General features: G+C 38.1%; 1 protein-coding gene across 2 annotated transcripts; it reads left to right on the forward strand.

Moving 5' to 3' along the window:
* On the forward strand, nt 1-27,902 carry LOC133984410 (lisH domain-containing protein ARMC9). Of its 2 annotated transcripts, XM_062423725.1 has the most exons (26): nt 1-128; nt 517-686; nt 920-1,045; nt 1,522-1,692; nt 2,207-2,362; nt 2,494-2,586; nt 3,851-3,875; nt 5,068-5,225; nt 5,594-5,692; nt 6,439-6,474; nt 8,895-8,929; nt 9,091-9,202; nt 9,769-9,861; nt 11,171-11,261; nt 11,899-12,022; nt 12,903-13,042; nt 13,338-13,414; nt 14,525-14,599; nt 15,034-15,124; nt 15,467-15,519; nt 16,378-16,476; nt 17,109-17,224; nt 18,036-18,205; nt 18,746-18,851; nt 24,325-24,509; nt 26,852-27,902. In XM_062423725.1, the coding sequence occupies exons 2-26, from the start codon at nt 612-614 to the stop codon at nt 26,872-26,874; spliced, it is 2,529 nt and encodes an 842-aa protein (XP_062279709.1). In that variant the 5' UTR covers nt 1-128; nt 517-611; the 3' UTR covers nt 26,875-27,902. The 2 variants fall into 2 exon arrangements, with proteins under 2 accessions (XP_062279709.1, XP_062279710.1); XM_062423726.1 differs by lacking the exon at nt 6,439-6,474.
* The last annotated feature ends 40 nt before the right edge of the window (nt 27,903-27,942 follow it).

Raw genomic sequence — 27,942 nt, forward strand, 5'->3', positions numbered from 1 at the left:
GTGGCTAATATCAGCGTAGGTGATACCAGAAGCCCTGGCGAATATGGATTGTATACGTTTCAGTTACGGATAAATGCGTATAAAGCGTTATAAACATACACTCACCAATTACAAGATGTGCGAATAAGGTGAGAATGATGTTGATATCCTCTCTTAAAGTCAGTTAATGCTAAATGATTAGCTTGTCAGCTAAGTTAGGAGCTACTAGTTATCCACATTTTCGGAAATGTCGATGTTGTCGCTGAACTTTACTTTTGAAGACCAACGTTATGTATGGTAAAATTGAGTCTAATATGAGTCCACAATTCTGTGGGCACTAGTACAGCTTTAAATGCCAGTAAAAGTCTGTTTTTTTAGTTATCAAAACCTTAGTATCGCAGCTTTACCTCTGGAGCACAAATACGCCTAAGATATTAAACCTGAGAAAAACAAAAGTGCCCTGTAATATTATTTGAGTGTTCTCCTGTTACTACTCACTTGTAGTAATAACATGTACTATGTGTCATGTTCTCGCAGGCTTTGCAGAATACATGCCGGGATTACTAAAGATGTTTCATGGGAGCAGAAGGTGTTGCTGTATTTAGGTGTTTTACAAACTCTTGGGCACTCACATGAGTTCAAGGGAGTCAGCCAAGATGGGGGACATCTTGGCTACTGAAGCCAATCTTCTTGGTATGATCAAGGAGGTAAAAACAGCATCAAAACAAGTCCATGGCATTAAACAAGCTGCATATGTCATCTTCAATATAAAAACCATGATATTGGATTCCCATAAAAGAAGAGTTTGTCCAGTTTGTTTGTTTTGGATGGTTTTATATTAATAAAATACGTCAGCAAAATGACACTTGAAATGCAATTTTGTTCTGCACTGATTAAGTTGGAACTGACCGCATTTGTGTTTGTCTTGTGTCTTTGGCAGTACCTTAAGTTTGAGGAATTTGAAGAGACTGTTCTCAGTTTCGACAAGGAGTGTAAAAGCAAAGGCAAGCTTGTCTCAAAGCCTCAAGGAAGTACTCTCAGAGACTCAAAGACTCGAGCCATTCAGGTAAATGATAAAAATCTTATACTTCCACCAGGTTGGCTGATTATTTTTGGAGGATGCAACGTGGGAAGGGTGGGTTTTGACAAGTTTAGTGAAAAGTGGAAAGGACTACACATGGCTTATTTTTAAACATGCAGCTGTTGCAACCTTAGATATACTAGTCTGTGTTTTTTATGAATGAATATTTGTTTTATTTAACGCAACAGTTTTCTATATGGTATAGTCCCTAAACAACCAAGATTCTAAACAAGATAGAGTTAAGACTTTGCAAATTAGCATTTTTATTGAACTTATCTGTAAGCATTGGCAAGTCTTTTTAAAAGTCTTGCTCATGCTGTTATCAGTTATAATTGTATCATATCTTTAAGTGAAATGGTCAAAAAACTAAAAAATTGTTCCTGTTAGTGGTGGTGAATCTTTTCATAATTCATGTTCTTTCCCAATTACTCACATCTCTTTTATTCTGTCTATCTATACAGACAGACCTCCTTAGTGCTTTTCATGATGGAGATTACAAGGTGTTCTTTGAACTGTGGGCAGAAAATATTCCCTCTGAGGTAAAAGACAGTGATGCGGAGGCCCAGAGCCTGGAGTTCTACCTTCACATTCACTTCACCATCTACCCATTGAGAAGACATCCTAGTAGACATGTATGTGGATCCATGTTTTTTGTTTGTTTGTTGTTGTTTTTTTTTTTAAATGTTCTTTTTCCAATAGCATTCAAACAAAATCTAATTATGCTGTGCAACCCTCATGGGCCATATCCCCGATTATAATTATGTGCTGTTTTTCAAAATGTCCACTAGGCCGTGCTACAGGCCAAACATGCTCTCTTAACACAGTGGATGATATATGATGTTGTTGTATATTATAATTTCTAACCTCTGTGGTGCAACTTTCACTCTGCTGGTAATTGAAGTTTAGATCTACAGCAAATTTAACAAATGTCTATACATATTCATTTATAGAGAGGTAAAGTTATTTAAAAAGTTGTCTTCTTCAGTTTTCATTGGTTTGCATTGTAAGTTAAAAAAAAAACATAAATTAAGAGAATGTGTTTATGCAACAGAGGAAGTGCTTTAAATGATATAATGAGTCTTTTAAAGATTTGTTCAAGGACGTGAAATTAACCAACTAACAGAAGATCCCTTAATCTGTTTCCAGGACCAGGCTGAGTTTGAAGAGAGGATTTCCCATTTCAAACAGTACCTGGAGACTCAGGGAGCAGTACTGAGCAAGACTACAGAGTTTCTGCCTTACTATGCTTTGCCTTTTGTTCCCAACCCCACAGTCCACCCCTCCTTCAAAGATCTGTTCAAGGTATTCAGCTATTTATAGAGCATTTCCTAGTTGTCAATTGTCAACTAGTTATTATGTAACATTATTACCCACTGCCACCTCCTGAATAAACATAACCATATTTTCTTCTAACCTACATTATGTTTATTTAGGATTCCTGGATTCCACGGTTGAAGGATAAGCTTGAGCAGTTTCTGTCTGTGACACTGAAGCCGTCTAACAGCCCAAGGCTGCTGAATTTATATGTATCCTTTATTGTGAGGGTGAGGGTTAGGGTTAGGCTCACATGTCATTGCAGAGAACTTTGTGAAAGAGTTACTAGTTCGTATTTTTGTCTCAATTCTGTTTTTTTGTTTTGTTTTTTTTGCTGACTGACTTCGCTGTTCTCTGGCGTGATATGAACAGCAAATCTAAAAACTTCTGTATTAGATATTTCACCAGCTTCCACCATAACTAAATAGTTGTACTGTTGTAGAAAAATAACTCATATCTTTGAAAGTAAGGTAGACTCATCGAAGGTCCCTAGAAATTGACTCTAAAATAATAAATCAGCTAGTGGGGAAAGGATTTTGAGATTTAATTAAGGCCAAATGGTTCTCCATTTCATTTCTGGCAGAGCTGCTCATATAAATTTCAAATAAAAAGCCTTTCTTTTGGTGAGTAAAAAATTCATTAACAGTCAGGCTGTTACCCATATCTGTTTTTTCCATATCCTGCAAACACCTCCTGTCTGATTTGGATTTGTAAATGGCTATGTTTGAACATGGCAGGACCTAATCTGGCACTAATTCACCGTATCCTCTTCACAGCAGAAGGGCAAGTGAATGATAACAAGAGTTGTTGCTTTTGCTCGAAATCCAGCAGATCAACTTTCCTCTTCGCACATTCATGAAATTAAACCCTATCACGACTGGCTGATGATCAAAGCATACCGATTAACATAGTAACTGTCAACTCAAGGGCTGACCAAAAAAAAAACGATCTTGTGTATACAAAGATATGAAACATAAAGGAAAGAAGTTATCTATTTGTGTATCATCTTTCAGTGTGCAAACACTTCAACAGGCAGCATGATTAGCATCTTACGTGACAAACTCTGACTGTAACACATTTGCTTGAGTGCATGTAAACATACTAAATGACAGCTGTGTTTGACTACACAAGGGTGTTGGTCCACAGGACTTTTTGAAACTAATCTGTCCCTCCCTTTAAAACAAACTGGCATTGATTCTATATTGACGCTGATATCTGGTCATACAATTAAAGAGATTAGGTTACTCCTAAAGAAGTTATTTCTGTGACGATTATGCCCGCTTCAAACAGGATATACAATATACCATCTCTTTTTCTCATGCCCTGTCAGACGTAAGCAAGACATTGCATGTTTATGTTGTTTTTAATTGTTCGTCACTCTGAATGGGAGCATAGGATAAGGAAAAAATACTGTAGAAATGGTTGATTAGTGCTCATTTGAGTGCTAGTGTGTTTTCTTTAACAGATATCATGCAGAAGGAGGGTGGGAGAAGTACTAAAGGTAAATGTCCCTGTCAAGTAATCTTCTTTTTGGAGTGTACTTGTCCATGTGTCATATCATATGTATCAAACAGTACTGGTTAAATTACAAAATAGCATACAGTATGTCATAGTCATATGTTTAATCAGTTACTTATTTTTCTGGTGAAAATTTTTATTTTTATGTGTAAGTGATAGCCCACAATTATTCAAAGGCACAAAAGAGTTGACGGCAACCCTTGCCAAATATTTGTGTTGGGGATAAGTTCTGTTAGTACTGCAGTTGGTAGAAGATAGAGGTTAATAAAGGTTAATAATTGTTTAATGCTCCTTTAAGATAACTTATGATATGACTTGTAGACTTAGGGACTTGCAGACTTAGGGCCTGGTTTACTAAGATCCCAAATAAAAGGTACTAAATTGCATGTGCAGTGCAACAGATTGTACTAAGAATAGCTGCACAAATGACAACAGGTGGAGACAGCAGTATTTAAATTAGCATTTGTGTGTCTTAATAGAGAGTTTGGACGAGCAGAAAGCCCCTAAGCGCAAAATGAAAATGGATCCCATGGAATTAGAGGTTCTAGTGGAAGAGGTTAACAAACATGTTGAGATATAGCAAAAACAAATATTACCAGGAAACCCGCCATATGGGAGAGGATTTGTGATCAATGCTGTTAGTAAAACCAAAAATATTCCCCTCCAAAAATATTAACACGGGTGGAAAAAATCCATTCTCAGCGTATTCTGTCATTGTGCCTCCGCCTCCTCCTCTCCACAGTGACAGTAGTCATCTGTGTGCAGCACACAGCTGATTAATGCCTGCCCTTCAAAGGTATTATTTATAGACACAGTTAATGTCAGCAAAATTACCTTCGAGTTTGGTAAATAGCCATGCGTGTGCTAAATAACATATTTGCATTTTCTCCTCCCTGTATTTTGCATACTTGGGTAAAAAACGTCCCATATTGCATATTCATTATGGAAACGTACTAAATTGACAGCGTGTATTATCTTGCACTTTTTTTGCGGGTGATGTCAAGTTTGCACATGTTTTTACACAATTCAGGCCCTAAGTGTATAAAATCTTGTTAAAAACTTCATAAAAGCATCATGGTTATGACCATTACAGCTACAGTACATATGCATTACTGGTCAAGTGAATGCAGTTTATTTGTGTTTGCTTATCTGTGTGTGTTTGTTTGATGGCACAGAGGCCATGCAGCAGTTACAGCTTCAGCTCGTTGAATCAGACCGCCGCGTCACCAGCTACATGCGGAAGTACAACAAAATGCAAGCTGACTACCACAACTTGATTGGGATCACTGCTGAGCTGGTCGACTCACTGGAGGCCACTGTCAGCGGAAAAATGGTAGGCCAGGTTGATTGTAGAGCAAACACATTTTAACACTACAGCTACATGCACAGGCTACATAGAGATGAGAACAAGGCAGACACAAATGGACACTAATGAGTGGTGCACACACACACACACACACACACACAGACAGTAGACAGACATACAAAATACTTTAATTAGACTGTTTCTCATGGTTGTATATGCAAAAACTTAACAAAATACTTTATTTTGATTATTTTTACTACATACACATCTAGACATGCACTATGCTACTTGTGACATGGCTGTTAAACATTGATACAAAAATGGCAATACAGCCCTCGCTCTCCTCACTCACACACAGTATCTTAAAGCTCAAGAGGCCTGCTGTGTTTTTGCAGATCTCCCCCGAGTACCTGCAGACTGTGTGTGTTCGCCTGTTCAGCAGCCAGATGAGGCAGAGCATGGTGCAGAGCACTGACTTCACCAGGCCCGGCACAGTGAGTGAGAGCACCTATCTGTCTTTTACATCTCACTGGTAGAACAATAACACAACACAAGGCCTCGAGGCAAGATGATTAAGATGTTACAAGTAAAAATAGCAAGCAGGGGACTGCTGATGGCAGTCAGTCTTATAAATATTTGCAGAGTAAAACTGTCACAGATATTGGTCAATAAGTGTTATTAATGTAGTAATCTTGCCGTTTTCTGACAATGGATGACGGGATCCTGGCATTGTATTAATACATACCAGTGTGTAAGGCTTGTTAGAAAATTAAATATACACAACTCTGAACACAGATAATAAACAATTTTAAACACAAAATCACAAAATATAAAGTTTATCAGCCACTTTTGAAATTTAACCTTGAATAATTTATGGAATGCAAATGATCCATATGATTGAGTGCATGCCAAAGGAGCATGTAGAGTCGAAATATTCAATTTAAGCAGCTATAAGCTGATAAAAATGGCCATGTCCTTGTTTCCATCTTTTGATATCTTTGATGGTGTTGCTGTGAAGTGCCCCCTTCATCCCAAATAGATTCAAGCCTGCAACAGAAATGCAAAACTGAAAGAAAACTTTCCACACTGATACCATGACAGACATGCTTACTGTCAGTGGCTTTCATTTTGGTGTTAAATTCTGGCTCATGAAATCTTGTTTCTTTCTGTTTTGAACTGAACAACTTCTTTCTGTGTGTTTGTGTTGTTGTGTGTGTGTGTGATGCTTTTGTCCACAAAGGGATATTGCTCTATGAGTCCCTATGATGATGGCTATGTAAGTTTCAGATGTTTTCATCTTTACCTCCTCTCATGTCACAGGTCCCTGAGTTTCTCTCCACTCCTGTTCTTGCTTGTGCCTCATCTCCTTCTCCTCTCCTTGTCTTTATATGTGCCTCCCCTTCCTTAACTACAGATCACTTTCTTGGCCTGCCTTTGTGTTCACTCTCTATTCCCTGCCATTTTCCTCCAGTTCCTATTAGATTGCCCTAGTTAAAAATGATGTTCGGCCTCATTTGAGGTAAGAATGACCCCTTTTGCCAGGCTACTTGTTAAGCCAAAGAAGAGGGTCTCTTTCAGGGCGTACTACTCATTAAATTCAATTCTTCCCAAAGACTGAGTCATTGTTTCTCCTCTTATCACTTCTTATTGGCTATCTGTCTTCTATTTTGTTAAGGTAAATGCTGTCAATCTCAATCTCTCTTACAATTTAACGGTGCAGTTTTTGAAAGAATTAAACAGACACAGTGACAGGATAAGAATGGCCAGCACAAGACGCTTTGATGTAAAAGCATTTCTCACGCTCAGGTTGTCAAACAGGGTGGGTTAAATTACAGTGGTTTGAAAAAAGGCAACCAGAAAGCTTCATATAATTTTTGATGTTCTTAACACCATTAATAGCAGACAGTAAGGTTAAACATATAACATGTTAAATAAAAGTGATAACATACATGTCAGATTAAGCGTTTAACAACATTGATGTTTATTTCCCATTTCCCACAATAGTTAACATCCCTGGCAACCTGGATAAGATATGTGTCTCAGCTGTCAGACACATATTTGTCCTCACATACACAAGCAACTGTTCTCTTTATCATCACAAAATAACACCGTGGTTGACCATAATCATCAGTCTCTGTATGCTATCATAATATTGAGGTGGTTCTCACAGATTTCTTCCTACCACTTTGCAAGGGTTTAGTTTGCTAGGGAGTGATTACACCTGGTTCAGAGACCAGAGAGAGAACAATAGATGGCCTTGGGTTGCTCCCACAAGTCATAAGAGAGTAACAGGTGAGAGGACAGGTTAAAGATGTAAAGAGAGCATAGTCATTGCTTATGTAAACTGTGCATTCAGGGAATTCAGGTCAAGCCTTTGCTTTGTGTAGGTGGCCAATTGAAATCTGAGATCAGGATAGATAGATAGATAAAAACAGTACTTTAATAATCCTAAAGGGAAATTAAAGTGTTAAGCAGCCACTTGACATAAATCATTATACAAAAACAATGGGTAGGTAACAATAGGTAAAGAAATAAATGCAATTTAAGGTTAAATTATGTACAATAACTGAATAGACTAACTCAAATATTAAAAAAGATGGAATAACTACAAATAGATTAGAGTCTAGAGATTAAACCATAACTAAGATATACTATTTGCATACTAAAACTAAACTCAGAGTTTTATTAAAACACATTAAATGATTTGTTGTGGTACTATATCCTTGTGCCATTATTGCAAAATAAAAATGTTTGTGTGACCAAACTGTTCATGCATTCAGAACAGGTTTTTGGCTTTTTCAGTTGATATGCAGCAGTGGAGAATAATTGTTGTCTGTAACAAACATGTGCACTAATCCTTAGTTGGGTATCGCTCTCAAGAAAGCCTCCAGGGTCCAGGTTCCCCCCAGTGTCAAATCTCTCAGTGAAACATGTCCCCCTTGCCCTTCAGCATGCTACAAGAGAACTGAAATGTTTAGAGGGAAAGGAATTTGGGGAGGAATTCTGGTATCGATTTTCGTCTCTACTTCCGTATTACCCACTGCACACCAAAGCAGAATGTGGCCAGAACACACAATACCTCAAACGACATGGATCACTTCCCTGACCTTACACTGCTCCAGCTATAGGCCTACCTAACCACCATGGTTCAGATAGAATTTCAGGACCCAAAATCCCCTTTGAATAGTAAAAAAAACACTACCCTCCACACATTAACAACACAATGTTGTACTACGCAGTTCAGAAGCCTATATTTCCTTCTCCATGAAATGACTATGTAAAGACCAATAGTTCAAGTGACCTGAGGTGTAAGAAATGAAGGGATGGCTGTTTCACACTAACCTGCCATCTCTGATACTTTTTACTTATTGAGGTGTCTTAACCTAGTTGTCACTGACTGCATGGGTGATGTTGCTAAACAGTACTGTTTGGGTATTCAGCATGTATTACAAGCATGATGTATGCATGTCCATTCACTACTAATGACTGATGTAGACAGCAGCTAACTGGATTGTTTTAGATGAAGAACACTACTGGGTAAGTAGGGAGATGTTAAAAAGTTACAGGATTAGTTTGAACAATTGCATGTGTTATTTTTTCTAATACAGTAAGTATGTGATAAATACTTACTGAAATAATCAAAACCTAATATGTATTCTCCTGCTCCCTGTCTTCTTTTCTCGGTTTCACTCTTAGGCCTCCTCAATGCTGCGAGCCTCCATTGCGCCACAGTAAGTCTGACATTTGAACAGGTTATCTGCTCAAAAAATGTACTACTTATCCACAACCCCCTCAGAATACATCATGTATGGTGGTTGTTCATTAGTCCAGTTTGGTGCTGTGTAGTGCCATAGTCAAAGGTCACTGAAATGTCTTTTGTACTGATTTCCAGGAGGTCTAAGGAAGTGCCAATGCTACCCTCACTGGACTATGAGAAGCTGAAGAAAGACCTTGTTGAAGGTTTAGACCGACTCAAGTCTCTGCTGCTTCAGGCGTTGCGCTGGGTGAATACTCATATTAATAATCTTCTATTTCTCTTATGCCATGCATTGTATTTTTCATATATTGATTTTTTCATGATAGAAACTTTTTTACCAGCACAGCTTTTTTTTGCTTACTTTCCTATGGCTGTGATCTGTACTTTTTTCATACTTTCATACCTGTATGATGACTTAATTGGGGTTTGCTGTTTGTTACTGTTGCTGTTCCTAAGTTAGTATGATAGGACGCACAATTGATGAAATAACTGGTCTTCAGAGGTCTATTTGGACTGTACCTTTGGTTGTAATACTAGCAATCATTAACATGTTACAGTTAGGTTATTGTGAAAATGTTTTTATGATTTTTTTTAAGATTGCTAACAAAGTCATGCCTTGCATAGTAATGCCAAATAACTAGTCTTCTATGTAGACGTTTAATTAGAAAATTGTGGATAGAAGAATGATCAAATTAAGGCTTTTGAGCATCTTATGAGTACAGCAGTTTGTGAATGTGAAGAGTACCATTTTACAGTTTTGCATGTTTAACCTTTTGAATCCTAATTGGTGGGTCTGTTTCTCACATATTTTAGAGACTGACTCGCTCACTCCCTGGTGAGCAGAGAGACACAGTGCTTCAGGCCTACATCAGCAACGATCTGCTGGAACGCTACAGCACAAAACAGGTGTGGCCTTAGCACTACAGTTTTTAATGTAATTGTATTGCAGCATGTTTTTAATATTGTGAATTATAGCACACATTCTCTGTCTAAATTAACACTACAAAACTATTACTAAAGCATTCCTTCCAAAATGACTCCTGACGTGAACTGAAATAACAATGATTTTGTTTTCCATTACCATTCAACCCAACACGCTGAATGTCAACCAGTTAACTTGAAAAAGTGATTGTGCTTGTATCAATATCTCCACCAGTGGTGAAAGATCTTTATGCTATTTAGATTTTAACCCCATACCTGCAAGCCCAGTATTTCCTGCAGCCACCTTAGCTAAAGTTAGAAGATAATTTCTTGTCTATTGGCCATACTGCTAAATTAACCCTCATTCTAACCTTCTAAAATCATGATGGACAAGACAAATGCTACAATTAAGTCATATTGAGTGTTGATTGCTGTTTTCCTTCAGTATTATGTGTTTAAGTATGTAATTTGGTCATTATATTGAGTTCATTTTAATCTGACTGCTTTTTATTAAATGTTCCCACTCTCAGATTAAGTAGAAATCTCTTGAGCAAACTTCCACATTTGATTGGCACATTCCACATAGGCTAGAGAAAGGAAGCAGATATTACATTCCAAATTTCACCCTCTCAAAAGCCTTTCAGAGAACCACATGTCCTCCTCACACGCTTTATTGCCTTGCCTTTTCTTCTTTTCTTTTTCTATTCACATCCTATTCACCTAGTCTTTAGTCAGAGGGTGCCATGTCAAAGAAAATTCCTTTACAGAAGAGTGAACAATCCTCACCTCACAGCTGAGTTCTTTGTCTATGTACTTACCACGGTGCTCCAAGGCACCTGAACATGACACTAGGGTAATGTAGTGAGAGCCACAATATAGTAATAGGGTGTCCATGTCTTTCAATCAAATCACAAACAGAAATGTTCTGTTTATGAAAATGCCCAGCATAGCTTGATAGATGAGATAGATAGCAGGCATACATGAGCCCTAATATAAGAAACTGACTGGCCACTGAAGTGTTATTATAAAAACAGACCCTGACATAGGGTATATGCTCAAAATACAGCATGAAAAATATGTTCTTGCTTATTTGTTAGATAAGTTTATGTGCTTCTGATCCTCTTCACAAATATGCAGTCCATTATTACACATTAACATTTTTATCAGGTTGTGTAAATTTGACATTTGAGTAAAAAAATAAGTCTGTTTAGATTTATACAAATATACTGATTGTACTTTAAAGCACTTTAAGACACGATTTTAAACAACACTACTTTTTGTTTCTACTCTGTAGAAAACCGTGCTTCATTTAATTAGGTCGAAGAACGAGATTGTCCAACAGTACATGGCTCGTCTCATCAATGCATTTGCTTCCCTTGCAGAGGGTAAGTGCTTACCTCCCATCAAATATGGTTAACCATCATTATTTCATTTTAAGTTGAGTCATAGTCTTACTGGATGGATTTGGAGATGTATAGATTCATAGAGGACGTTGGTGGCTTTTATCATAACTTTCCATTCCAGAGAATAAAAACCATTAATGATCCTCATTATTATTTTCTTTACATACAGCATGCCAGTAACTATTTAAGCCATTTACTTTTTAAATTATTTAGATAAGAGAAACTTACAGTAATTTGTGCTGCTGACATAAATGACTTACTATGATGTAATACATGTTAAAATGTTTTTCTAAGAATCTAATGAGTTATTTGTTCTGAACAATGAGGGAAGGTTTGAGGGGCTGCCTGTTTTATTAACACTGCTCTCATCTGATAGCCTCATCATTTAAAAGTCATAATAGGAACTTTTTAAGTTGTACTCTCCTCATCTGTGTTCAGATGAATTTACAAATCTATAGCTTCTCATTAGTGAAACCACTACTTATACCTTAGATGAAACAGGTGTATTTTTGTAGAGCATGATGTTTCCCATCAAGGCTTTCAAATTGTCAGTAAGTGCTTTAAAGAGGTTTATCTCTTCCCTTTTGATCTTGACTCCATGTGGTGTTAACGTTTACAGGTCGGGTTTACCTCTCCCAAATTCCCATTCTTCTGAAAGTTTTGACAGAGGCACTCAGGAAGGAGGAAAAAGACTCCCTGACTAGAGAGAATGTGCTAGTGGCTCTGCAGAAGCTCAGCCTCAGGTAATTTTTATATAATAAGTAGCAAAAAAACTGTTGCACAACAAGTTAGATGTATGTAATAAAATGTTTGAGTGCATTACCAGCAGTTGGGGAGTGGAGGGTGGGTGGTGCAGTCCTCAGGCTGTGACCTGGATGGGTTTGGTCCTTACTGATGTCATTAGCCTTCTTGTGTAGACGGCTAGCATACACTGTGTCTAAGTTTTGTGAGCATAGTTCCCACAGTCTTCTGTGCTGTTGATACCACCTAGACCAAGTCCGTTGTTCTCTCTGGTACAGCTGGCTTACCACATACGGCACATTAGCAGATGATACTCTCTGTGGTGCTTCTGTAAAAGTTTATTAGGAGCTGAGAGGGAAGTCTGGCCTGATGGGAGGGTGGGAGGTGTTAAGGGACCATGAGAGAGATCTTTTATTATTGTTGTTGTTAGTGAACAACAATTTGTCACCTCATTATCACTTACTGGGGAGGGAGTTCTATGCAACAAGTTTTTCTAAAATTGAACTCAAGTTCGATTGTACTCAATGAGTACGCAATCAAAAATAGATTTTCCCAATGCACCATGATATATTAAAAAGGTGATAACCTCAAGGTGGCAATTGACATATTTTTACACGTGGCCTAGAATCCTTCCTGTACAGGCTTAACCTACAGTAACAGGGAGAAGGAATTAGTGCTTTCATTTGGAAGTGCAGAGTAAGGAAATTTGCATTTAAAAATCTCTAATGTTCTCTTTGATTGTGATTTGAAAACCTAAATCCACAGACACATTAAGGTTTTACCCCACTTTTAAATATGATGAAACATATTCACGCTTAGACTGTAACAAATATTTGTGTTTAAGTCTCTTTAAATCCTTAATTTATCATTGTGTCTTGGTAGGAGGACCCAGCAGACAGCTATGATAGAGGATGATCTTATTGGCTGGCTGGTGGATGAGCTACACAACTCAGACAGTCTGAGTGACTACACACTGGAGTATTCTGCAGCTCTGCTTATGAACCTGTGTCTGCGAACAAAAGGTAGCAAGGCAATAAAAATATAGAGGAAAAATCAGAACTTATCAATTAGATCTCTTTTAAATCTGCATAGGCTTCTTTCTAACTTTATTTCTGTTGCTGTTTTATAATGTCCAAACAATATAAGCAATTATTGTTTGGACCTGCATTCAGAACAAACTTTTTGCTTTTACAGCTTCTTATCAATGCACTATTATTTTTGACTTATTTCCTCCATCCAAAAAGAAGTTAAGCTGTAAACATTAGCATAAAAGTCTTTTGTGTGTCTTTTATGTTTGCATGCCTACCTGAATGGCAGGAAAAAGGAAGTGTGCAGAGAACGCCAAGCATGTGCTGAAGGTTCTAACTGACCTCCTTGGACATGAGAATCATGAGGTGATGTACACTCTCTATACTTGCTCATGAATGTTACATACACATTTTATATAATGGACACTCTTGAGATAAAACATGCCTACAACACATACAGTATAGGTTCATATGCACATATAACTCATACTCTCACTCTCAATTTAATAATTTATGCTTTCGATTTAATGAAATACACCCTCATGCCATTCTCTCACTTTGCATACATCATCACTATGGATCGCTTTGATTTAATAAGGTTTTATTTTGATCTTGGGCTAAGATATGATGGATTTAGCTCTGAGATCCTTTATAATAATAACATACTTTTTCGCCGTAAACATTTCTGTGCTCCGCCAAATGTCATCAAGTTCATAAAATCTAAGCTTCAGGGTTCTGGAGCAATGCATGGAAATGGCCAGATGCACAATAAGAACAAAGAACATAGAGTTCTTGTGTGAAAGAAGGACATATGGCCAATCCTGACTGCTTTGGATCCAGCTTGGATCAGTGACAGACGCTACAGGGGAAATGTCTTCCTCATTGCTTTCTTCAAACTTCCAGCTGACTAAAAGCAAAATAGTTAACATGAGAGCACAAGTTATTAAATCAAGAGAATTTGTTTTTTTGTCCTCCTTGGCCTAAGCAAAGTTCTGTGTAAAAGTATTTATCACAAAAGTGATAAACATAGATAAGGCTAATTAAATGTATATATTAATTAGACCTTTCTAGCTTCATTACCCGTTAATCTGTTAATTGTACTTGTAAATTCCTCTACAACCTATCCAAGCTTGCCAAGAAGTTATGTTTGTGATGCCTTCCTAAAGGTTTCTGAGTCTTGAGATAAATGACCTACGTTTATAAAGGAAGTCTATAACAGATAAAGAGCTTTTTGCTATCTCATTGTTGCTTTTATCTTTCTACTTTCTATAATAATATTTATGTATAGTAATTTTAGCAACCAGGTCATGAAAATAATATGCCAGTATTCAATTCCATTGTATAATTGTTATTTTGTCTTTGTATCCGTGTTTCCTTGCTGCAACATGTTCATACAATCTGTTACCATTTGGCCTGTGATCATAAAGATAGAGGTTCTGTTTGCCTCTGCGTTTCTGTGTCACTTTGATTTTTCAGATTCGACCATATGTAAATGGAGCCCTTTACAGTATCCTGTGTATTCCCTCTGTGAGACAGGAAGCCAAAGAGATGGTGAGATAACAGAAATTTCCTCACCTGCTTGGAGGAAACAGACTCAGTTTGTGTTTTGTGCTGCATTTGTCTTCCTTTATGTCACCACATAGCCAGTGTCTGGAGGGGAAACAACAGCTGTTCACGGTCTTAACACACAGTAACTGTACGCAGATACTGGGGAGCCACTGGGTTGTATCTGAGTTAATGCTTAATACAGGTTGGAAATGGTGTATAATTATCCGTCAACCCATTGAATGTGGAGCTGAGCAGCAATCCCAATTTTATTTAATGACCATTCAACATAATCACAGTACAGCCATTACAATCCTCAATCTTGCATTCCTTAAATGTGTATACCTAATAACAGTGTATGTTTCCTTTTTAATATTAAATCACTGATTTTGAATTAGAAAAATAGTCATGTAATATGAGTTTCTGTCACATGTGTACAGAGTGTAGAGGAAATTCTTCGCTGCTACAGCAAAGAGGAGAACCCAGACCTCAACAGACAGATTGAATTCATCATTAAACAACTGAACTCAGGTCGGTGAATTCACATTCACTTTTGCAATGGATGTATTGTACTTTCAGAATGTGTATGTATACAATATGGACCTACTGAGCATGTACTTTTAAGAATACTGTCTAAGATCTTAAAGTTAAATAGTGCCAATTTAGGGAATTATTTACATACCACGAATTGAGTAGCTACAGTACATGTGAATATGTAGTGTAAGTTATTTATTGTGTTTGTGTTAAATAATAACAATACTTTTTCATTTCCTGAATCCAAACCCACCGTTTATATATTGTATTTTTTACACTACATGTGCCTTCAGAAGTAATTAATAACTTGTTTTAATATGTGTGCTATGCTCCACCCAGCTGAGGAAGAGGGACCAGAGTCAGATGATGAAGAGGAAGAGGACGACAATGATGTAAGACTTCCTCTCACCAGACATTGATGAGTTTTCCACCTTCAACACATTATATTCCCATCGACATGTTACTCAACACACACATGAATATATTAAAAATAAAAATTTGTATTATTAGAAATCTGATCAAAATAACAAAAATGAGAAACGTATGAAATATGAGGGTGGGGAGAAAGTACAACCAATAAAGAACACCTTGTATCTGACACATTTCCCAAACCTATAGATTGCAATCTCAGCATGACACAGATATTGGGTGTCACCAACTTGAATGTTTGTGCATGCACGTTTGTGTGATGGTCCTGGTAGATTGTATTCTGTGGGAAAGTGGGTTATCAAGATAATGTGTGTCGTAGTAATTTAAGGCAGGTGTGTTTGTATATATTTATGTATGCATGTCCCCCTATTCTAGTTGTGGCCACATAAGAATTCCTGGAGCGTAAGTGCCCCTTTGACGTTGCCTGTGATCTCAGACTTGGTGTTTTTTGTACCTGCTATCCATTAACCATGGCTATAACAGTAAACAGATATACTGTATGTTACCCACTTGTGAAGGTGAGTCTCAAAAGTGTGGACTACACCGGTCTGTACCTAGTTTGTAGACTCACATCAATGTTAATGGAAACAAGTTCATTTGTTGTGAATTAGGCGAGCAAATCAGCCACCATTGGCTTTAAGATAGTGGTGTCAGTAGTGGAGGAGATCTTATAAATCTAACAGAAATCTGTCCGGGGTCATGACGGTATGTTATTTCACTATTCTGTTGTATACTATCACAAAATGGAGACACAACACATCTTATATCTGCCACTAAATGTACATTTTTTAACTAACGTACTATTATTTGTCTTGTGGCAGGAGGATTTAATGGAGACAGACCTGGATAAAGAGGAAGTCCTCCAGCCACAGCCCAGGGAGCTGTCTGGGGAGAGTCTGCTCACCACTGAATACTTGGGAGTAAGTGCTTAACACGCACAGTTCACTAGCCTCAAGTGAATTGCAAGATTTCCTGTCATTATCCTAATCAATTTATAATGACTACATGTTGAAGAAGGGCAAAAGCAGGTACTGACATCAAAGTCAATTAATGCGATTAACATTTTAAGTTCCGTACAACAAAATTAGTTCCAATCAAATTCCAGTCAGTGTCTTAAAGTTTAATGCCTAAACACAGACAGAAACACTCCTAATCTGGAATGGCTTTAAGACTGATGTCATTATCATGCTGCGTTTACACTTACCCTCTGTTACGTATTGTAATTACTTATCACATGCTAACCCCATTTCAGTTTGATCAGGATCTTGAGATGAGTGTTAGTCCTGTCACACTGGCAAACACGTGATAGACACATGTATAGAGCTTGGAGTGAAACCCGGTACTGCTGTCCCAGAGGATTTTCTTTTATTCGCTGTCTATTGACACGTTCCAGGATTTATCTCCATGTGACATCATCACTGTCTGTCTCTCCACTGTTCAGAGATGGCTACAAGTATACAAATGAACACAGATTTGTACAGTTCATAGTTATAACATTTATATAGATTTTTATTAAGTGTTTGTTTCCTCGTGTGTGTGTGTGGTTGTTTAGATTATGACGAACATGGCAAAAGTGAAAAGGAAGTCGACCCCTCTGCCACAATCAAGTGTTGATGAGCCCCTACAACGGCCTGTCACACCAAGCTCTCATCGTAATGTCAATGCAGTGTAAGTTACACACACAGAAATGTCAGACATTACACTCTAAAACCAAATGTGTCTTAAAGTGATAGTATGTGTGTAGGACCAGGTTCAGGTTTCTTGCTCAAGGGCACTTACTTACACTAGAAAGTAACTTCCAAATGCTGTATAATATACTATTTAGATAATGACATGTGGTGTCTGGCCTCTGTTATGTCAAGACTGATCCGTTTACAACAGCACAAAAAAAGACTCAGATGGCTAATACTGCGATTATTTGTTGGATAAAGAAAAAAACAAGAAAAAGACCAAATAGGTCATTTTAACAATGACTGGTTTGCCCCCTTTGTTCAACCACATGGATAATGAAGTTCAACCACCAGCCAAAAGTAGTGCAGTAGGTCAAACAAAGAATGAGTTCCAATATATATTTTACCATTAATCATCCAAAAGCCGGATGGGACTGTTTATGTGTAGGAGTGAGTCAGCAGGACGGAATGGGGACTACAACCTGAGAGCTAAAAGGAAGATCATCATCCACACAGGTTGTGAGCTGGATAGCAGGGATAAAAGAAAGTATTATTTAGAGTAATGGATATGACAGCTATGAAGGACTGATGTACTCAATGTGACCTGGCCTCTGATTCACTGGTTTTATAACTTGCTAACAGGAACAGATGACAATTAAAATCTTTATTTATACTTAACATTTCTAAATAAGAAGAGTGCTCTTTTATTACTTATTTAAAATATGATACTCACTACCAGTGTAAAGTCCTCAGGCAAGTTCTTATCAACATTTAGCTATTGTGTGTGTTTGTTGATGTGTCATGTCTAGGGATTACAGAGCTGGCAGTCAGGGAGGTGATGGTAACAGGGACATGGAATACCCTCTGAGCAGACAGAAGAGTGAGGAAGGAAGCCTGCCGACTTCCCGATACAACTCCCGACCCCCCACACGCTCTGGCAGTCGACCCAGCACTGCTGACTCCCTGCGTCACAGCATCGGTGGGTAGATCTGTGTATTTACAACTTCCAATTGACATTTAGTGTTTGATTGCAGCAGGATATCAAAACAATAAAAGCTATGGATTCCCATCACATTTCTGCACTCAGTCTTAATACAAATTATGCATACTGAAATTCAGCTCCATATTTGTGGTACAATTTAATTTCCCTTCCACCTGTTGTTCTTTATTTGGTTGATTTTTTTATTTATTTGATGTGATGCCCAGTGTCCAAGAGGCAAGGAAGATCCTTGAAGTTTTGCAGAAAGCATAAACAGTGAAGTAAAATGTGCACCAAATGTCTAATGGCCACTTTAACATACCTTGTCCCACAACACTGACATCCTTGACCATGCTGAAGTTTCCATTAAACTTGTGACAGGGCATCAAGCACTCATGTAACATGTAACATGTCACATAAAATGTTTAAAAACGTTTTAATTGAATTGGCATGATCACAAAACTGTCTGATGAAGCTGTTATTGTTTTATTTAATTTTTTCTTCCTTTCCTCTCTGTCACACACAAACATACACACACAGACTCACAATGTGGCCGGTTGTCCCAGGAGTCAGAGTTGGACAGACCGTATGAGAGCCGAGCCAGAAAAGGACATTCCCAGGAGGAACACAATGGACACTCTGCCAGGTATATTGACACACACACACACACACACACACACACACACACACACACACACACACACACACACACACACACACACACACACTTGTGTGTATCCATGAATGTTGCAGCAATTTTATGGATGAAATAAGTGTCTCTTAATGGACTTATCTAGTGACTATATTTGATTAAATTGATTTAATTTGGTTTGTGCATGAAGGGAAAAACAAATGCTGTCTTAGCTGCCATCATGTACTTATAAGCTCCCATGAATAAATTGTAGAAAGATGGGCATTGCATAATTTCAGAGGAGGAGACTAAGTCTGTCTTGACTGCAGGGAATTGCAGTCCAGTTGCTATTTCAGTTGGTTAAAGAATGATGAAACTTTACAGCACAATGACCATCCCATCCTGAAGGCATCTCTTCTAACTGAGTGGGCAAGTACTGTATTTAGATGGATGGTGAGTGAACCCTGTATGAAATCACTGAGCCATGTTATACAGTCATCTTTATACAGTGCTGGCTTTCATTCTCTGAGAAACATAGAATTCTGTGATAGATGAGCAATAAGTTATGAAAATGAACGGTTGAAATGAAACAGCAAACACTACAATAAAAAGGACTGAACTAGAGTTAGGCTGTTTGGAAAAGATGTAAATAAAATAACACAGCTCTAAGTCGGCAGCGGTTCCTGTAAAATTGAAATGTGTGTCAGTGTATTTGGAGAGACTTGGCAAGAGTGTTCTTCTACACCGATCAGTGACTCAGCACTGCCAAGCTGGTCTGTGAGACTGTGACATGCGTTTAAACGAGCAGTGCCCACAAAGAAACCCATTCAGTCAGACCTCCTTTGCGTCTCCTCTCCTTGAAATCCCAGAGGAACTTGACTCCTGAATCTCGCCAAGAGTAATGAGTCCCAGGAAACCGCCTCACTTACCCCCCTCCTCCATCCCCCAGGAACGTAAAACACCTCTACAATACAGTCTGGCTGAGTCTGACTTCAGTAGCCTCATTTCACCCCAGTTTGGGTGGCATCAACAGGCTCTAACAGTTTGGGACTTTTATAGTGAGAAGAGCTTTTAGAACCGTCATTGATATTCAGGTGAATAGTATCCTAGCAACACAGCAGTTTGGCAAAAATCACATGAGCAAGACATACAGTATTTTTTTAGGTTAATGAACACACTTGTTCTTTTTGGCTGGACCGCAACATCAAGATCAGCCCTAGACACTCAACTGTCTGAATCACTGACTGACTGACTGACTGACTGACAGACTGAGTGATGAAGTTATACCATTGGCTGACTGAAATTGGCTAAAGGCTGCCAAAGCTTCGGACAGCTTTGGCACCCAGAATTCATTTTGCACCAAATGGCAGCAATGGCAGAGATTATGAGCCAGGACAAAAGCTGTTGTAAACTTCACTGTAGGGCTGTCAATATGTTACTTAATATTTTTAGGTGAGTAGTAACCATTTAGGATCCCAACATGTGGTCAGTTTATCCAAATAATGCCAATTTGGAAATTTGCCCCTACATTTTCAGAGATGTGACGAGCCGCTGGCCTGTTACCAGCATGTCACCTCAGCTGCTACCAGCCAGCAGCCTAACTCAAGAGTTGACCAACCATTGTCATCCCGGGGTACTTTTTAACTAAAAAATAAACAGAGAAAAGGAAATGAAAAATAAGGCAAACAAAGTAAAAAAGGAAGTTATTTCTATGTCTCTAACAGAGGGAGGTATCATAAAAAATATATAAAACTGGATTAAAAGATTAAAAAAAAAAAAAAAATCCAGATATAATGTGGAATATGTCCCAAACTTTTTTCATTAAAAAAAAAAGTAGCTGGTCTTAATTTTTTACTAATTTGCCCTTATTATGTATAGAAACAAATCATTATTATTTGAAAATCGGTGAACAACAACATTTTGCTTGTAAAACCACTATTTAACTGTGAAGGGCATAGTACTGCTACATTATATGCTTAGTATATTGCTTACCACATATATCCCTTATATAGAAGTCAAATGTGCTTTTTGTAATTATATGGTAGACATATTTCAACATGTGTTTATTCAGTATGTACATGTTTGGGGATGATTTTCAGTTGAATGTTAAAATATATTTTGGTAAGTAAATTATACTTTAAGAACATGATTTGTTATTAATAGTCAATTTCTCCAGCAGTGTACAATACTCTATTCATTTTTTCATTATTTTAGCCGAACTTTACATTCATAAATGAAACTATTGAAGAAGTTACCATCTTATATTACATTTAAACTAACATACCTAGGCATACATCTCAAATATTTCATACATGGTCCACTAGGTTTGGACCTAGTCTTGCTTTTGCAAGGCCCTGCTTAAAACGTACTCAGTTACACAAGGTAACACTTGGTTGACGGGACAGGCCGTTCTCTATTCTGACATCAAAGTTAAAACCCAGAGTAGAGAAATGAAACTATCAAATTTGTGTTAATTTATCACCCAGATACAAAATCTGATTTTAAACAGGGAACAAGTATGGTCTGCTAAATAGCTATTTAGTATAGCTTGTTTACCGCTAAACTAGGTCAACTTTCTGAATCAGGTCAGCACAATGTTGCCCTCAGCCCAACCTATTGTATCTGTGTGTGGATCTGAGTTCCACAACTCTGCTTTGCTCCACTATAATCCATGTATTTCAGGCTGTGCAGTGGCAGCAATAGAAGATTTTTCATCAGTCATCACAACTTCTGTCACTTTTCATTTGCATGTACCTTTAGAAAAAGACTTTCCTGAAGTGTGTTAAGTTATTCCCATTTGAAACTTTCATCCCGTCTTGCCCATCTTATCACTTTCCCCCCCTGTAAGTGTGGCTGTTCACAGTAGCTATAAACACTTTTGCCTTCAGCTAGGATCAGGCGACACTTGCAAACTTTTTTTAAGGATACCCCCGGGGTTAAGAGTGTCAATCATGCACCTACCAGGTCAGTATTCTGACGCTCTCCCACTGATTCACTGGGGATCTCGCACATGAAGAGGTTTCATCAAGTGTTCAGTGGTTGGGCTTAAATATTGTCACAAACACCAACACCTGACTACTGGACAACTAGAGAAACACTGATGCCCCTGGCCCTTCTGCAGGATCATTGCTACTACATCAGTTTGCCCGTCAGAACAGCAGGACATTGGTAGCCTGCATCAACAAGCAGAGAGCAATCAGCTCTGCCTCACCATTGACAGTTATGACATGAAACCTGGTTACTGGAGACATTTTCTCACACATTTGCTCACACATACCACGGCCAAGAAAGCAGTTACAAGCTTCTACATGTCCAAATGATTAAATGGTGATTCCTGTCAATCCCAGTGTCCTGTCTCTTCTGGATGGTATTAACTGCATGGTATTAGTTGTATGTATTAATCAAGCAGACCTTGATGAGTACTAGGCTCCATTTCCCACCTTAACACTATGGAGGACATATAAGTTTTTAGTACTGCATGAGGGTTAACCAGGCTTTGTCAATGTGGCCTTGCTTGCCCACTGATAATGATGTGAGAGAATGCACATTGTTTTGTGACCCAAAGTTACAACCTTTGTGTCATGATATTGCAAGTGTAGAAGCTGTCAAATGCCTCTAGCTGTGTTCAAAGAACTAGGGTTACAGCTCATTCACACATTAACTTTGACCAGATGATATCAGGGATTCTGGAGCCAGTGTGACTACTGTGAGCAGAAACAAGAATGAGTTTGACTGAAATCCAGCCATCTATTATGATATAGGATAGCTTCACTGGGTGTAGATCATTTGGCTCCTGCCTGATAAGGACATTAGCAAAGTCACTGTGTGACTGGAAGCAGAATTGATTCATTTTGATTCGGTTTCTCAGACTCACAGAGATAGGGGTACAAATTACCCTCTTTGTGTTTTCAGTAACACAATACGACATCATTCTTCCATTGCTGATTACAGTGCTTATAGTGATCATGACTGTCTCGGTCAATTTGAACTTTTTTTTCCTTTTTTTTTTTTTTAATTTCTCATGCAGATTACTATCCAATCAAGTTTTGTATATTAATTACATTAATAAAAAGACATGAAGTGGACAGTTGCTATTTACTCAATTTGACTGACTCCTTAAGCTTCAAGGAGACTGTTTTTCGTTGAGAAAAAATTACTTTCTTTTTTTCTGTCAGGATTTCAGTGCGCATGCAGCACCAGCCTCAGGTAACCAGCTGGAAGAAGACACGTTATTACCAGGCAATAATGGTGCTGCACCCACTAAATACATATCATACATTTATCTGTATTTTATTTGTAAATTAACCACAAAATACTGTATAATCACCCAAGTCTTCTCATAAAAGGATGCAATGATGAAATGGAAATGCATACTAGTATTACATTAGTATGCAATACAAAGTAAATTGATTACACTGACGCCAGAGCCAGTGTAAAGTTTTATCCCAATGTCTTCATTCTAATAACGTTATGTATTATTATGCAGTATGAATGAGAAAGGTAAAACTGTACTGAACACTGTATGGTTGGAAAAGAAAGAAACAAGCAAGAAAGATAATGATACTCGACAAGTATCTCCTCCCTAAGTCAAATCTAAATTCAGGCCCTTTAGAAGGTTGAAAGAAAAACTCAAGCTTGGTTTAATCAATCAACTCAATATAATTAGGTAGTTAAAGACAGGTTTTTTTAACTTGCCAACAGACTCCGCGAGCATGTCTCTGATATCTGTTTTCATCTTTCAGAAATATGCAGCCCAACCCTTAAAATTGTGAAGACACACTGATGCTCCTTGTAAACATCTACAATAACTAGAAATCACAAAAACTGTATAAAATATCAATATTATACAAATGCAATATGTATGAAGTAGTCCTTTAAAATCTGTATGGTATGGATGACCCTGCTGATAGCTGTCTCGACTGGGTATCTTGGTAGTATCAGTGAAATAGCTTGTCACACTATCACCAGAAATGGAGGCAAATCGACTGAAAGTTGAATGGATGCTATCAAGTGTCAAGGACGAGTCTTGTGCAAGGTTGAAGCTGTATACAGGACACCCATGAGTTCTTTTGCATATGAAATCTGTTCATGGCTGTAGCATCTCACGGCTACTGAGCAGCTCATCAGAGACAAGGGTGAGCTTTCCCTGAAGGATCCTTCTAACCGTAACCAACTGAGAAATGAAGAGCAGCTCTATTAAAAACTGACATGGAAACAAGTAATCAATAAAGGACATTTTGTATCATCTCAAAAGGATGGGTTGGCATATGTTGCCCTAATGTAGATATGGGTCTACTTTTCCCAAATGGAGTGTTTTCTTGTCCTGTTGGTGTTCGAGCCAAAGTTTTTTATTGTGTATATGGAAAATATTAGAAAGGCATTTATTGTGCTATATTTATTGAACTTGTTACTGTAAATGATTACATTTACAAAGCAAAGCTCATTGTTTATATCTTTTTCCTCCTCCTCTTCTTTTCTCTGTTACCAGCGGTGATTATATCCCTCCGTTTGAAAGCCAACCCAAGATTCCCCGGACACCTGATGCAGCAGCCAGCCAGAGCAGCCGGGGTCGAGGCCCAGCTCTGGCACCCCAGTTTTCCCAGTCGGAGCCACGGCAGAGCAGCCGTCCAGGCTCTGCCAGCTCCTCGGGGGGAGGGGCACAGCAAAGTGGAAGTAAGCATATGTTAAATGGGTGGGAAATCAACACTGGCTGCCAGACAGTGTTGGCAAATTTTTGCTCAAGCTTGCTACCTTGTCTATTCTTACAGCTACTGGCAGATATTCAGCCATGATTTGGAGGTCTACTGCTTCTGAAAAAAATCAAGTTGGCTTGGAAACATTTAATAGTAGCAGTAACAGTCTTAGTAGACAAATTTAATTTCTGTATCTTTCTGTCAGTTTTTAAACTCGTCCACCATCAGTAAATGTGGGTTAGATTGGGTTTGGCTACAAACAGGTTTTACCAGAATTGACCAGTCCAGTCATGAAAACAAAAGACGACTTACGATAACATAGTGGGAAGACAAACGTGGAATTTTACTGTACGATGACAAATCATTCAGTTATAATTGGAAGTCTGTGATAAAATCTGTGATTTGCATTCAAAGCTTTTCCATAACTGTGTGTTGCATGGTTCCTGCTAGTGTTACAACTTTGCATAAACTGGGAAACACTCAGATATTAATTCACACATTTATTTTTTTCATTCACTCACAGTTGTTCTTTAAAGTGGCCATTTGAAGGTAAAATTGTGGACTTTTCTGCTGCACTTAAATATTGCGTTTTCAATTTGTATAGCACTCATCATTTTGACTTCCCCTCTAGCAATCGCACAAAAAAAAGGATTACCATGAATCAGCGGATTTTAACTGCATTGGGAGGTTTTTTGAGAGCAGACCCACACAGTTAGCCCAGGGACATAATGCTCTGACACAACTGTTTCTGCTTGTTTACTGAGTAGAGTGGGTAGGTTTCTGATTTTAGGCCATTAGACTAAGACATATAAATCTTGTTTTCTCCAAGTGAACCAAAAAAGATAAAGCTAGTTTTTCGGTCATTTTCATCTGAACTTTGGCACTCATCTGTACGGCAAACTGTTTCTGAATGTTACATTTTTGTTGACAATATACAGCCACAGTACCCTATACAGCTGTTAAAACAAGTAAAATCTATATATACACATATATATATAGTATACTAGTAGACGGAAAAAATTGGAAAAGTTTTTCTTGATCAGCAATGACATAGTTAAGGTTCCATATTTATGTTGCTGTCAATTTAAGATCTTAAACATAGAACTTGAGTCACTGCAGGGTTGATGGCTTGATCAATTGCTCTGGTGCTCTTAGCTGGGAGATAACATCACTCCATGCTCTCATGCATCTTAATTGCATTTGATGAGCGATTTCCTCCGGCTTTTATGCCGGGTGCCCATACCATAAAGCCTGTAATAGGGCCTAATAGTAAGTCAAGCCCCTGCATCCTACTGTGTGTGTGTTGTACTTTGGAGGTCTGGCATGTGTCAGGCATCTATGTACACATAAGGATGTTACTTAATCATAACTCAGCTTAAAGGGAAATAGACAGACGCAAACGTCACAGCAAACAAAATTAGCACAGTTTTAATGTGAGCTTCTGTAGCTTTTATTGGTACGTCCCTGCTAGCTTTTGTTTGTCCTTTTTTTACCACTAAATTTCCAATTTGTTTTCATTTGAGTGCAGCTTCTGCTTACCATCAAATGTAATGATCTCTAATATTTGCTGCTTGGTGGAGTTCTGCTACAAAGGAGAGAACACCAACCACATGCTGAGGCAAGATCCCCTTTAGGCCCTCTTTTGGTAAATGCATCCGCCCTGACTGACAGAGACGCTCCTTTGGCAGAGTAAAGATAGAGGAGGCGTTTGTGTAGCTGACTGGGCCACCCACTCAGCTGGTGAAAACAAGTAGGCAGGTCGCTGTTGCTCCGCCATGTTGAGAGGATGGAAAAACTGCATGATTCTACCCTGGTCATGTCGACAACACTGTCTTCACGTGATGACAGATCCCCCTTATGTTGCCATGCAACAGGAGAAGGTGGTGGAAGTGCAGCAGTATCTCTTAGGACTGTCTCTCTGACACTTAATAATAAATGTGATGAGGAAATCTGTTTTGTATTGTTTTGTTTTGTTTTGTTTTGTTTTTTCTCAGATAGGAAGGGAAAAATAAACAGAGCCAAAATCCTTACTATTTTAGAGGTAGGTACTAAGAAGTTAAACAAAGGATAAGACATTTAAATAAAATTTAGCCTTTATTCATTTGTGTTCAGTAAAACTGACAGTTCCACACACACATCTCCAAGATGTTCAACTGTCCCAACATGTGGTATGTTATGGTGACTAATATCTTTTTTTTATTTTTTTTATTTTATATATAAGTTGAAATCTGATTTTTCTCTACCCTCTCTACTCCTTTTACCCACTTAATCACCCCACCCACACCCTCCCTCTTTCCCTCCACCTCCTTTCTCCTGCTTCAGGCAGTCAGTCGAAGCGGAGGTGAAGAGGGAGCTGTCACCATGGAGTAGCTCTATCTCCCCCGGAGCATCAGGCTTCCTGTAACATCATCCCCCCAGGTTGTGATCAGGGTCAGGGCAACAGAGATGGTCGAGAATCAGCAGCGGGAGGAGGGGCTGGTACAATGTGAAGGATTGTGGCCCTGCCTTTTTTCCCCCTTTTCTGCTTCAGCACAATCTTCTGTAACATAATAGGATGTCAGACAGTAATCACAGCCCCCAACGCTGTGCACCTTGTAGCCTCATTTGGCCTCGAATTTCTCCACTCTCTCATCCAGGTTATAGTTGGAAAAACTAAATATGTGCAACATCCTACAGCCATGACAGAATTGTTGTGTAACATGATGCTGGTGTTCTGACTCAGAAGTGTAGCCTTCAGTTAGTGATCACCTTTTTCTCCATCTGCCCACTGGCCTACCAGTTTTCTGACTTAAGCACGCTCCTTTCATTAAATCAGTAGTCCCATAGAAAACATCTTAAGAGAATGGACCCTATTCAGATTCATTTGCGCCAAGGACTGGGTTTTTTTGTACATATCATTAAAAAACAAGTAAAAAGCTAATTTTTAGTTCTCAACTTGATACATAAATCAATAATCCTCTGAATTTCACTATGTACTGTATATGTTGATTTTTGACCATAGTGGAAATATTCGTCCACATGAATAAATGATTGTACCAGCTTCAAATATATAAACATTAGCTCGTATCAGAGTAGCTGCTCTTGTTTAACTTAAGCTTCAAAGACGTTTACAAGAATGACACAGGTCTTGACATGACTTGTCGGGCTAGTGCATGTTTTTAAATACTTTAAGAACCTTATTATTTCTATTGATATACACCATCATACAACATCTGAGAAAAAACTTGAATTTTTGTGAATGTCTTAAATCATTGTTTGTATTGTACATTTGCACAGTTTTCCAGTTGCTGTGATGTATATTTGTTAGCTGCTAAATTTTTGTTGTAATGTATTTCGATAGTGATTATATTTTTAAAGTGATTTTAAATAAATGTGTGACGTGTCACTTGTGTTCTGGTTTTAAGAATATATCT

Source organism: Scomber scombrus, chromosome 8 (assembly GCF_963691925.1).
Source record: "Scomber scombrus chromosome 8, fScoSco1.1, whole genome shotgun sequence".
NCBI classification, from domain to species: domain Eukaryota; kingdom Metazoa; phylum Chordata; class Actinopteri; order Scombriformes; family Scombridae; genus Scomber; species Scomber scombrus.